The sequence below is a fragment of the Dreissena polymorpha genome, chromosome 3, assembly GCF_020536995.1.
Source record: "Dreissena polymorpha isolate Duluth1 chromosome 3, UMN_Dpol_1.0, whole genome shotgun sequence".
Taxonomy (NCBI): Eukaryota; Metazoa; Mollusca; class Bivalvia; order Myida; family Dreissenidae; genus Dreissena; species Dreissena polymorpha.
In genome coordinates, this window is record NC_068357.1 from 43,339,665 (window position 1) to 43,352,778 (window position 13,114).

General features: G+C 38.0%; 1 protein-coding gene across 2 annotated transcripts in view; it reads right to left on the reverse strand.

The window, feature by feature from the left end:
- LOC127873873 (serologically defined colon cancer antigen 8 homolog) overlaps nucleotides 1–13,114 on the reverse strand; it is a 28,955-nt gene that overhangs the window by 10,108 nt on the left and 5,733 nt on the right. For both annotated transcript variants that reach the window (XR_008046422.1, XM_052417969.1), the window contains exons 4-12: nucleotides 12,908–13,027; nucleotides 11,821–11,910; nucleotides 8,235–8,299; nucleotides 7,187–7,342; nucleotides 5,151–5,289; nucleotides 3,829–3,981; nucleotides 3,380–3,514; nucleotides 1,455–1,571; nucleotides 820–948 (exon numbers count right to left, since the gene is read on the reverse strand). Coding sequence is in view for 1 of the 2 variants with exons in the window: in XM_052417969.1 (XP_052273929.1) it covers nucleotides 820–948; nucleotides 1,455–1,571; nucleotides 3,380–3,514; nucleotides 3,829–3,981; nucleotides 5,151–5,289; nucleotides 7,187–7,342; nucleotides 8,235–8,299; nucleotides 11,821–11,910; nucleotides 12,908–13,027 (1,104 nt within the window). In the remaining variant the exon portion in view is untranslated. The remainder of the gene's footprint in view (nucleotides 1–819; nucleotides 949–1,454; nucleotides 1,572–3,379; nucleotides 3,515–3,828; nucleotides 3,982–5,150; nucleotides 5,290–7,186; nucleotides 7,343–8,234; nucleotides 8,300–11,820; nucleotides 11,911–12,907; nucleotides 13,028–13,114) is intronic.

Consider the following 13,114-nt stretch of genomic DNA (forward strand, 5'->3'; position numbering starts at 1 on the left):
ACCTTTGACCTTGAAGGATGACCTTGACCTTTCACCACTCAAAATGTGCAGCTCCGTGAGATACACATGCATGCCAAATATCAAGTTGCTATCTTCAATATTAAAAAAGTTATCAAACTTTAACCAAGGTTGACAGACGGACGGACGGACGGACGGACGGACGGACAGACAGACAGACAGACATGACAAAAACATTATACCCCAGATCTATCAATCCGGGGGCATAAAAAATTGTCATTTGTTTTCAAATCATTTTTTTACAAACAAAAGCAAATGTATGCATATGGTCTCAATGCAAATACAATTATAAGATGGTTTTCGAAAGTTATTGCAAAACAAATGAAACAAGAGTGCCAAACTGTCACAACATATGCCCGTTTGAAGGTTTTGGGCAACTTGATTACTTGAGTGACAGAATGATGTATTTTTGAAAATATAGCAGCATATATTTGAACTTGACCTAGATATCATCTAGACACAACTTCTGACCAAGTTTGGTGAAGACCGGATGAAAACTACTTCAATAAGAGAGCGGACACCATGCTAAATCCTTGAAATGCGCTTAGTGACCCCATGACCTAGTTTTTGACCTGGCATGACCCATATTCGAACTTGACCAAGATATGGTCTAGATACTTCTGACCAAGTTTGGTGATGATCGGATAAAAACTATTTGAATAAGAGAGCGGACACTGCTGTGGACGCTGCCCGCCGCAAAGGGTGAAACTATAATACGTCCTGTTTAAAAAAACGGGGGTATAAAAATGCAAGGCATAAGATATAATAGTAGTTTTTAACAGACTATCTATGACTGCGTACCTCCCTCTCTAAAGCCTGAGCATTGGCAGTAAAATGTATGCACTCTTCCTTGCTATTCACCAGTTCACGTTCAGCTTTGTTGAGGCGACGACGAAAATCATCAAGCTCAGATAATATTCGGTTCTTCTCCTTGAAATAGCATACCAAAGATTTGGAATTACAGACAAAGGACTTGAAATAACATACCAAAAAATAATAACTTTTTTTTAGAAAATCACACAGTGCAGCATATTGCAGAGTGACAGATACAGGGAATCTGACACAATCAAAATAGGTCAGTGTTTGTGTAAGTAAGTGAGAATTTCAATGACAAGTTTAAAAATTAAGGTATGAAATGAAAACAAGTGTCAGATATTTTTTAATCAAATTCTTTGAAGTCTGCTACAAAAATTTCCTTAAGTAATGATTATCCTGTAAGATGTTTACAATTCAAGTCATTGTTGACATTACCATGCCATTTCATAAATTGCAAAATAACGTATCTCCATGGGTCAGTAAAACAAAAAGTTGCAAATTAAAACTCTCCAAAAGCTACATTTCTTTTTTTTTAATAAAAAATATTCAGAATGGCTCTATTACTTGGAAAACATGTGATAAACTGAAGTTTCAAGTCTTTCAATTCCAGATTGTTCTACCTGGTCCTTGTCTCTCCTGACTTCGTCCAGCTCACTCCTCAGTCGACTGGCCTCGTTCATGGCATGACTCTTCTGAATCTTGGCAGTCGTGCTCTCAGCATTGAAATTCTCAGTTGCCTGTCAGATCATTAATTAATTAATAAATCAGTTTGTGTGATAGATGGTTTTATGAAAGACACAATGTCCTTGCAAAAGAACCGACGCCCATATCCTAACATCTATTATTCATTTAAACCATAGGAAGAAAAAACCAGAGCATATTGCAGCAGTGACAAATTTCTTCAAAAAGTTGGATTATATGTTATTTTTTTATCATGTAATACAACACAAACTAATTCAGGAGAACTTATGTGGTTAACTAAATGTGATAACAAACACTTAAAACAGCCATTGATCTAAAAAGTAAAGTGCATTTTGCAAGACTATGCAAGCATTTTCTGAGTGAATATAACAAGTAGAAAATTCAAGAATTAGCTTCAGGCTTTATTATCCACCTGTCAATTACTTTAGAATTTCACTTAAATCTTCATTATGTTTACAGTATTTCATTCATATCATAGCAGTCAGTAAACCTACTCAAACTTTTCATATGCATGCTTAGCTTACAAAACTAGCGCTTAAACAAGTACCAAATGCACCTTCTTCCACCAGTAACTGATAAAAGTTCTGTCATACTTGAAGTAATTTAAAATCCCCTTTTCGTCATGTGACCTGGCTTAGACTTTAACTTTGAGTAACAATACCGAGACTGAAAAAGTTTTGTTTAATTATAAAATTATTTTTGTCCGAGGTTACTTTGAGTTTAGGTCTTTCGACTACTAATGGCATTAAATACCAAAATCAGTAAATGAATATTCGATATTTCATTTAACTGCATATTCAAATATTCACATTATAAGTATAAACTACTTGGACTGGCTTATTCATTTAACTTAGTTTCAATATTGTTGTATATTTCAAACCAAATTTAGTGTTTTTATTTACGGATCATGAAACAAACCAACAAATACAGGATTCAAAAAAAAAATTACTTAAAAACAAAACAAAATGTTTTTAAGACACATTTATTTTTTCAAAATAAAAACTGAAAGTCATTTATAAATAAATGTCAATAAAGTTTGTCCTATAAATGACTTAAATGTGTGATTGCGGGTAAGTAACATGTTGATAAGAGTACTGTTTTCACAAATAGGAATGTAATAGTTGCAATTACTTAAAATAATGGATAGAATAACTGTCTTATATAAGTGTGAAATTTTATAACTTTACAAGCTGCAAATGGCAATATGATGTATATTCAATATTGTAGCCTGACATGTGACATGGAGCCATATTTGCCATTGAAATCACATTTGGTAGCGTTTAGAGAAAAAATGTGTATGCCGAGGGAATATACTTTTTCCAATGCAAACTCTTTGGTTTTAAAAAACATACAATGAATTCAATTTCAACACTTTGCATGGCAATTATTCAACCAAATATTTAAATAATATTGCCATCACTACATTTTAACAAGTTTATATTGTTAAAAAGATTAATGTTTGATCCTTTTGCAAGTGGAAAATATGTTACCGGTATTTCTTATACTTAATTTAAGTAAAACCTAAGTTAAGCTTTGAGACTAAAGGCCCAGAGCTCTATTATATGTGTGGTGTTCAAAGAAAACTGGGCATAATACATGTGCATAAAGTGTCGTCTCAGATTAGCCTGTGCAGTCCACACAGGCTAATCAGGGACGACGTTTTCCGCTTAAACTAGATTTTCGGTAAAAAGGGACTTCCTTTCAACGAAAAATACCATTAAAGCGGAAAATGTTGTCCCTGATTAGCCTGTGCAGACTGCACAGGCTAATCTGGGACGACACTTTACGCACAAGCATCATGCCCAGTTTTTAGAACACTAGACATATTTTAAAAGAAACTGACCAGTGAGACTTCCTTATCATAGCGTTTGAGCTCCAGTTTAGCGGCCTCCAGCTGATTGAGCAGGTCCACCTTGTCCCTCACAGCCCTCTCCATCTCGCCCTGGGCAGAGGTGAACTGCACCAGCAACTCCTTGATCTGAGATTAGACAACAAACACACTGGGATACTGGGATGTCCAGAAAATAGGGTAATTATTATTATCCAGCCTGACTCTACAAGATACATGTAGATGGACACATTAGTAATACAAGTACAATATTTACTTTCTTTCAGTTTAAAACTTTGAAAGAAAACACCCAACTTTCCTGCGAGTCTTGGATTTTTCATTAGAAAAGATCTTTGTTTATTTAACAAACAAAACCAGTTACCAAAACATATGGCTACATTTTGAAGTCTTAAGTACCATATAAAGGTAAAATGTTGCTCATTTAGACTGGAGTACAAGTTCACCTTGTTGGTCTGCTCATCGATGATGACCTTGCTTTGCCGCCTGGCCGCCTCTCGTTCCTCATTGACCCGCTGCTGTGTGGACAAGACGTGGGCGTCATAGCGAGACTTCATGTTGTTCAGCTCCTCGGCTAGCTGCTCACGATGCACCAGCGCCTGCAATCATCAACAGTCTTCAGTATTTTGTTCCCTTACAGTTTATATTTATCTTGGTTATATTCAAAGTCGGAAAGAGAAACAAGAGGTAAGCTTTGTAATATATACCATAATTAATTTTTAGACACTAAAAATATTTTTTAAATGCGACAATTTAGATACAAACAAGAGCTGTCTCCATAGGATGACCTATGCCCCTGATAAACACTTTGAGCATTTTCTGAAACCTAAACGCATTTTTCGAAACCTAAACGCGGACGAAGTTCAAGGTCAAAGGGGTCAAAATTTGTGTGTGTACTATGGAAAGGCCTTGTCCATATACACATGCACACCAAATATGAATGTTACATCTGAAGCACCATAGAAGTTATGAGCATTTTTTGAAACCTAAACGCAAAGTGTGACGGACAGACGGACCGACAGACGGACAGTGCGATCACTATATGCCCTCCTGCGTGGGGTTTAAAAATATCTTTAAAAATACTAGAGTCCAAAAATAAAGAGGCTTATTGTTTTAACCAATATCATGTGATTGTAAAATACCACGCTGTCCAGTATAAATTAGTTTTAAATGTTTCACTTTATGCTGTTGGGTGAAACAATTGTCTGTTACTGGTATATGGGTACATAGTTATATACCCATTAACGCAAATGCTATGGTCCATGCCTTAAGGCATTCCTTGGCCAGTTTTAATAACCTGAATTCGGTTTTAACAACACATGATAAAAGTGTCACCAAATAAGCTAAACAGGGCAGAATTTGGGTAAAATAGCATAGATAAATAAACTGTCCAAAAATTCATAAAGAGTCATTAATTATGGACAAAAGCCACTACGTCCTAAAATTTAAAGTCAATAATATAATTATTTTGTCTTAAAATGGGATTGTCCGAAAATTTAGAGTGTCAAAAAACTTAGAGTAATTATGGTTACCATGTAATTATTATTACAACTGCCCTTCTATTAACAGCCTTGTTGTTTTTTTAAGAAAATCAATAATATTCAACAGAATTTCGCAGAGGTTTTTTCAATTAAAATTCTTTTGTAATGATTTCCAAAGACACCTTTTCTATGCCCTTATTAATTGTAAATTTTGACACTCGATCCCAATTCTCTACAAGTGCCAGCTCCAACTAGGATTGCTTACCCTTTCTATGCCCACTCCGTACCTGTGTCTGCTCCAGCTGTGCCTGCTCCACCAGCTCTATGCCCTTCTTCATCTGCTGATAGGCGTCCTCCTCTCTCTGGGACATCTCCATCACCTTGTGCTTCAGGCTGGCCACCACCTCCAGAAGGTCATTCCTCTCCCTACATACACAACAATCAGGGCTACATGACACATACACACAAAACTCTTTTGTAAAAAATTCCAATTATACATTGGGAACTTTTTGGTTGGAAAAAGTAACAATCGAGAGCAGTAGTAAAAGGCCTGTCATTATATTCATCACAATAACAAATTGCTGAAGAGTCCTTCCCAAATTAAAATTATGCAGATTACAATCTACAGTTTTGTTTCCAAAGGCCTATGGTGCCATTGGAAAAATTAGCCAATGGTCACAAATTACAATATTTATCTAAAGACGAATCCATTTCCGTTTCCCTCCTTACCTTGTAAGCCTGTGCATGGTGGCGTGGTGGTAGCCCCACTGTGTGTCTGACATGTACATGTCTGTGAGTCCAGCTGCCCCTTACCTTGTGAGCCTGTCCATGGTGGGGGGATGGTAGCCCCTCTGTGTGTCTGACATGTACATGTCTGTGAGTCCAGCTGCCCCTTACCTTGTAAGCCTGTGCATGGTGGCGTGATGGTAGCCCCTCTGTGTGTCTGACATGAACATGTCTGTGAGTCCAGCTGCCCCTTACCTTGTAAGCCTGTGCATGGTGGCGTGGTGGTAGCCCCTCTGTGTGTCTGACATGTACATGTCTGTGAGTCCAGCTGCCCCTTACCTTGAAAGCCTGTGCATGGTGGCGTGATGGTAGCCCCTCTGTGCGTCTGACATGTACATGTCCGTGAGTCCAGCTGCCCCTTACCTTGTAAGCCTGTGCATGGTGGCGTGATGGTAGCCCCTCTGTGTGTCTGACATGTACATGTCCGTGAGTCCAGCTGCCCCTTACCTTGTCAGTGTGTCCATGGTGGCGTGATGGTAGCCCCTCTGTGTGTCTGACATGTACATGTCTGTGAGTCCAGCTGCCCCTTACCTTGTAAGCCTGTGCATGTTGGCGTGGTGGTAGCCCCTCTGTGTGTCTGACATGTACATGTCTGTAAGTCCAGCTGCCCCTTACCTTGTAAGCCTGTGCATGGTGGCGTGGTGGTAGCCCCTCTGTGTGTCTGACATGTACATGTCCAGGAGCCTAGCTGACCCTTACCTTGTAAGCCTGTGCATGGTGGCGTGGTGGTAGCCCCTCTATGTGTCTGACATGTACATGTCCGTGAGTCCAGCTGCCCCTTACCTTGTTAGCCAGTGCATGGTGGCATGGTGGTAGCCCCTCTGTGTGTCTGACATGTACATGTCCAGGAGCACAGCTGCCCCTTACCTTGTAAGCCTGTGCATGGTGGCGTGGTGGTAGCCCCTTTGTGTGTCTGACATGTACATATCCGTGAGTCCAGCTGCCCCTTACCTTGTAAGCCAGTGCATGGTGGCGTGGTGGTAGCCCCTCTGTGTGTCTGACATGTACATGTCTGTGAGTCCAGCTGCCCCTTACCTTGTAAGCCTGTGCATGGTGGCGTGATGGTAGCCCCTCTGTGTGTCTGACATGTACATGTCCGTGAGTCCAGCTGCCCCTTACCTTGTAAGCCAGTGCATGGTGGCGTGGTGTTAGCCCCTCTGTGTGTCTGACATGTACATGTCCAGGAGCCCAGCTGCCCCTTACCTTGTAAGCCTGTGCATGGTGGCGTGGTGGTAGCCCCTCTGTGTGTCTGACATGTACATGTCCGTGAGTCCAGCTGCCCCTTACCTTGTAAGCCTGTGCATGGTGGCGTGGTGGTAGCCCCTCTGTGTGTCTGACATGTACATGTCCGTGAGTCCAGCTGCCCCTTACCTTGTAAGCCAGTGCATGGTGGCGTGGTGGTAGCCCCTCTGTGTGTCTGACATATGCATGTCCAGGAGCCCAGCTGCCCCTTACCTTGTGAGCCTGTCCATGGTGGCGGGATGAGCCCCTCTGTGTTTCTGACATGTACATGTCAGTGAGTCCAGCTGCCCCTTACCTTGTAAGCCTGTCCATGGTGGCATGGTGGTAGCCCCTCTGTGTTTCTGACATGTACATGTCCGTGAGTCCGTCCTCATGTGTGGGTACAGCATCATGCAGTCTCTGCTGGGCCCTCAGATCCTCCACCAGCTGCTCATACTTCACGATCTCCTCCCTACAATAACACAGGGGAACATACATGTTTCACATTTTTGTAAATATTCAATACAAAAACTTCATTTACTCAATGATATAACATTTCATGGGAGACGCAGCTAGAAAATCATATATTACACACTTTACCCTTTACCGCTTAGATACATATTTAACCCTTTACCACTTAGATACGTATTTAACCCTTTACCACTTAGATACGTATTTAACCCTTTACCACTTAGATACCAATTTAACCCTTTACCACTTAGATGTGTATTTAACCCTTTACCACTTTGATACATATTTAACCCTTTACCACTTAGATACGTATTAAACCCTTTACCACTTAGATACATATTTAATCCTTTACCACTTAGATACCAATTTAACCCTTTACCACTTAGATACATATTTAACCCTTTACCACTTAGATACCTATTCAACCCTTGACCGCTTCGATACGTATTTAACCCTTTACCACTTAGATACGTATTTTGATGCATTTGTAGTCCCTTAGAAAGTTACATTTAATTTAAGACCTTTCTTACTGGATTCATTCTGTTACAGCTTCATTTTCAACCCTTAGATACTGATGAGCAGCAAACAGGATAAAACCTGAACAGACTGCAAGTTACTCGCAGGCTGTTCTAGTTTTATGCTGTTGGCACATAGCCATTTTCACTTTACTTCTAAGTGGGAAAGCGTTAACAAAGTCAAAACCATATCTTGTATACATGTTTCTGACATTTATACATTACATTTTTGCCTTATTCAAATTTGATTCCAACATCTGCTTGTTGCGTTGTTTATCAAATCAATATGGTGAGAAAACAAATTGATTGTAATTGCTGTTCATTGTTGCATAACAAATTCTTCCGATTGCTTTGCAGAAGTACAAAACAGGGTCAAACCTGGCATGGTTCAGCTGTAACTCGAGCCTTTCAGTCTTGGCATTGTGAAGGGCAGTCAGCTTCTCCTAAACATAACCACATATGTCATGTATACCGTAGAAGTCATCAACAACACATGTCATGTATACTGTAGTAGTGAACAACAACACATGTCATGTATACTGTAGTAGTCAACATCAACACATGTCATGTATACTATAGTAGTCAATATCAACACATGTCATGTAAACTGAAGTAGTCAATATCAACACATGTAATGTATACCATAGTAAATATCAAAACATGTCATGTATACTGTAGTAGTGAACAACAATACGTGTCATGTATACTGTAGTAGTTAACAACAACACATGTCATGTATACTGTAGTAGTCAATATCAACACATGTCATGTATACCGTAGAAGTCATCAACAACACATGTCATGTATACTGTAGTAGTGAACAACAACACATGTCATGTATACTGTAGTAGTCAACATCAACACATGTCATGTATACTGTAGTAGTCAACAACAACACATGTCATGTATACTGCAGCAGTCAAAATCAACACATGTCATGTAAACTGCAGTAGTCAATATCAACACATGTCATGTATACCATAGTAAATATCAAAACATGTCATGTATACTGTTGCAGCCAACATCAACACATATCATGTATAGTGTAGAAGTCAACATCAACACATGTCATCATGTATACCATAGTAGTCACATCAACACAGTCATGTCATGTTTACCATACCGTATTTCCTCGATTATAAGACGGATTGACTATAAGACGAGACCCCAACTTTAGGTCCAGATTGGCTGTATTTTGCGTAGACTCGCTTATAAGACGGGGCAATTTTTTAAAGACGAAAATCGGTAAAATTTCAAGTCAAAATTTGTTGGTCGGCCATTTTGTAAGTAAGTACAATACACCAAGTAAGCTCGTTATCGGATTCGTTCCCTGATTCACGTCATCCTATTTTCAATACAGAGTGTATGATTATGTATATTAATATATTAATGTATGCATCAGATTGGCCAATCAAATACCAGGTATGTCATTTAAACTTGATTAGTGTTGGAGGTATAATGCCATCTGTGTCCATTAAACACCCAATTAACGGCTTAATAAACAAGAGTATTGTCTGACAATTAGTTGCTAGCTGTTTGTAGCACCAAGCTATCTGCAGGGGGTCTGTTAGGGGTCAATACTATCTCGAATTGTATCAATAAAACTGCCAATTAACGGCTAGATAACGGTTGCACATGTTGATAGTCAGTCGGCAATAAACAAACTGTCATCTGTGACAATAGTGTTTGCACAACAATTGCAGTTTAATTGGAAACAAATAGGTGTTTTATTTAGAAAAATAAAGATACAGATAATAAAGCATTACGTACATTTACCCTGCATTCCCTGAAAATAGAACAAAATATGCAAAACATTATTTATTATAATGAAATAGATAGCCGATATATTTATATAAATTTAAGAAACGTTAATTGTTTCCAACCGATTTATTCAAAATGACATAAGCGATCTAACGCTGATTCTTCACCGCCACAGTAGCAACGATCCGCAGTAAATATTTTGCTGCAAATAGAAAATAATAGAATAATAACAACAGTATTTGTACACATTTGCTTTAATAAATTTTTATGTTTAATTTTTATTCGATTTTAAACTCGCGAGTATTCCAAACAGACATATCATTTATAATATATCATAACATAAGGATGTAAGCGGCAAATCACGTATCTAAACGAAAGTAGTTTCTTTTCTTCATCAGAAATACGGTTATCACTTCACAAAAATTGGTAAAGAAACTTATTTTTTTTTCGTAGACTGCGCTTATAAGACGACCCCCCCACTTTAGGCCTTAAAAAATCGGGAAAAAAACCCGTCTTATAATCGAGGAAATACGGTAGTTGTCAACATCAACACATGTAATGTATATTATAGTAGTCACATGACATCAACACATGTCATGTATACCATAGTAGTCAACATCAACACATGTCATGTATACCATAGTAGTCAACATCAACACATGTCATGTAAACTATAGTAGTCACATCAACAAATGTCATGTATACCACAGTTGTCAACATCAACACATGTCATGTAAACCATAGTAGTCAACATCAACACATGTCATGTAAACCATAGTTGTCAACATCAACACATGTCATGTATACCATAGTAGTCAACATCAACACATGTCATGCGTACCGTAGTAAAGATCAACACATGTCATGTATACCATAGCAGTCAACATCAACACATGTCATGCATACCATAGTTGTCAGCATCAACACATGTCATGTATACCATAGTAGTCAACATCAACACATGTCATGTATACCATAGTAGTCAACATCAAAACATGTCATGTATACCGTAGTTGTCAACATCAACACATGTCATCTATACCATAGTAGTCAACATAAACACATGTCATGTATACAATAGTTGTCAACATCAACATATGTCATGTAAACCATAGTAATCAACATCAACACATGTAATGCATACCGGAGTAAAGATCAACACATGTCATGTATACCATAGCAGTCAATATCACCACATGTCATGTATACCATAGTTGTCAACATAAACATGTCATGTTTACCAAAGTTGTCAACATCAACACATGTCATGTAAACCATAGTAGTCAACATCATCATGTGTCATGTATACCATCATAGTCAACATCAACATGTGTCATGTAAACCATAGTTGTCAACATCAACACTTGTCATGCATACCATAGTTGTCAACATCATCACATGTCATGTATACCGTAGTAGTCATCATCAACATATGTCATGTAAACCATAGTAGTCAACATCAACATTTGTCATGTATATCATCATAGTCAACATCAACACGTGTCATGTTAACCATAGCAGTCAACATCAACACATGTCATGTATACCATAGCAGTCAATATCAACACATGTCATGTATACCATAGCAGTCAATATCAACACATGTCATGTATACCATAGTTGTCAACATCAACACATGTCATGTTTACCATAGTTGTCAACATCAACACATGTCATGTAAACCATAGTAGTCAACATAAACATGTGTCATGTATATCATCATAGTCAACATCAACACATGTCATGTAAACCATAGTAGTCAACATCAACATTTGTCATGTAAAGCACAGTAGTCAACATTAACACATGTCATGTAAAGCATAGAAGTCTACATCAACACACGTCATGTATACCCTGGTAGGCAACATCAACACTTGTCATGTTAACCATAGTATTCTCAGCATTAAATAGCCTAAAGTGTCACATCATGTTTCAGGTCCATACAAAATGTTTAAAACATTGACAAATTGTTAAATGACATGTATTCACATAAAGCAGTAAAAAGTGTTTTAGAATATCATACAATAAATGATTTTTTTCTTTCATCAGAATGCATTTCATGCTATTTTGTGATGACAATTTATTGTTACAAGATGAAATGAGTACAGGTAAGTAAACACATTTATTTATTTACAGTGGCGATAATTTTTCCTGACAACTTTGTTTGAGCCAGTGGACAACTTGTCCATGATTTGATGCGTACCAGTTCATGTTGCCATTGACGACCACCTCCCTTCTGCATGCTGGTATTGACACTGCCAATTTCTGTAGCCTTCTCTAGGTCAAATGTCATCTGCAGAAATGTATATGAACATAAATTTAATAACAGGTCATGCACCTACATAATTACACAAGTTATTTCTAGTTCGTATACATTTAAATTACCATTAAATTTCCCACTACAAATGTAAGCCCAAGATTTGCACATAATCATCATGAATCATTGAAAGGGCATGATTTAAAAAAGTCGTGAAGCACTGAATGATCATTAATGACCAGTGTCAACGCCAGTGTCATGACTTGCATAATATTTGTAAAGGATCACTAGACAAAGTACATATGTACAAAATTAAACCCCCTAACCCTTGGGATTTCAGAGATTTAAAGTTTGTTTACTATGTAAACACTAGTGCATGGTCAGTTTTGAACCCAAGATCATATTTCATACAAACTTTGTACAAGACATCTACCTCATGTTTCAAATATCAAAGGTCAGAGACTTTTGGTTTAGCAGAACTGTTTTTATAGTTATCTGGTGACCCCTGAAGTGTGGCAATTTTTTTTTACCCTATGGGAATGAAGTTGAACAAACTTTGTAGAGCACAACTATGAAAAGATACATACAAAATATTTTAACCTCTGATCTTTGCAATTTGATAGACAATATTTAAAGTTAATTAGTATATAAATTCATACAAAAATCAGGTGACTCCGGGGCCAGATTGAAACTCAGGGGCATGATTTAAGCAATTATTGTAAAGAACCACAAGGCGATGTTACACATTAACTATTAAATCGCTGAGCCTTTTGATCTCATAGAAGATTTTTAAATTATTTATTTTATGAGTCTCAATAAATCGTGTGTCTCTTGGGGCTTGGCCAGTTTTGATCCCAGGGGCATCATTTATTTTTACAGGACCTTTAGACAATGCTACATGCAAAGTCTTCAACCTCTGAGCCTTGCAGTTTCATACAAGAAGATTTGAAAAGTAATTAACTATACATGTCTTCATAATCAGGTGACGACTGGGGCGTGACCAATTTTGAGCCCAGGGCCATGATTTGATTACCTTGTTCATGTCAAGGTCGGCCCCTATCTCCTCCATGACGCTATGCTTCAGAGCCTCGTGCAGCCGCTGGTTCTCTTCCAGCACATCTCGGATCTTGATCCTCACACTTGCAAACTCGTCCTGAACATGAACAACCAGCTCAAACTACTATATATAGAGAGATAGATATAGATCCCCCAAAAATCGTATCAATGAGGAAGCACATAT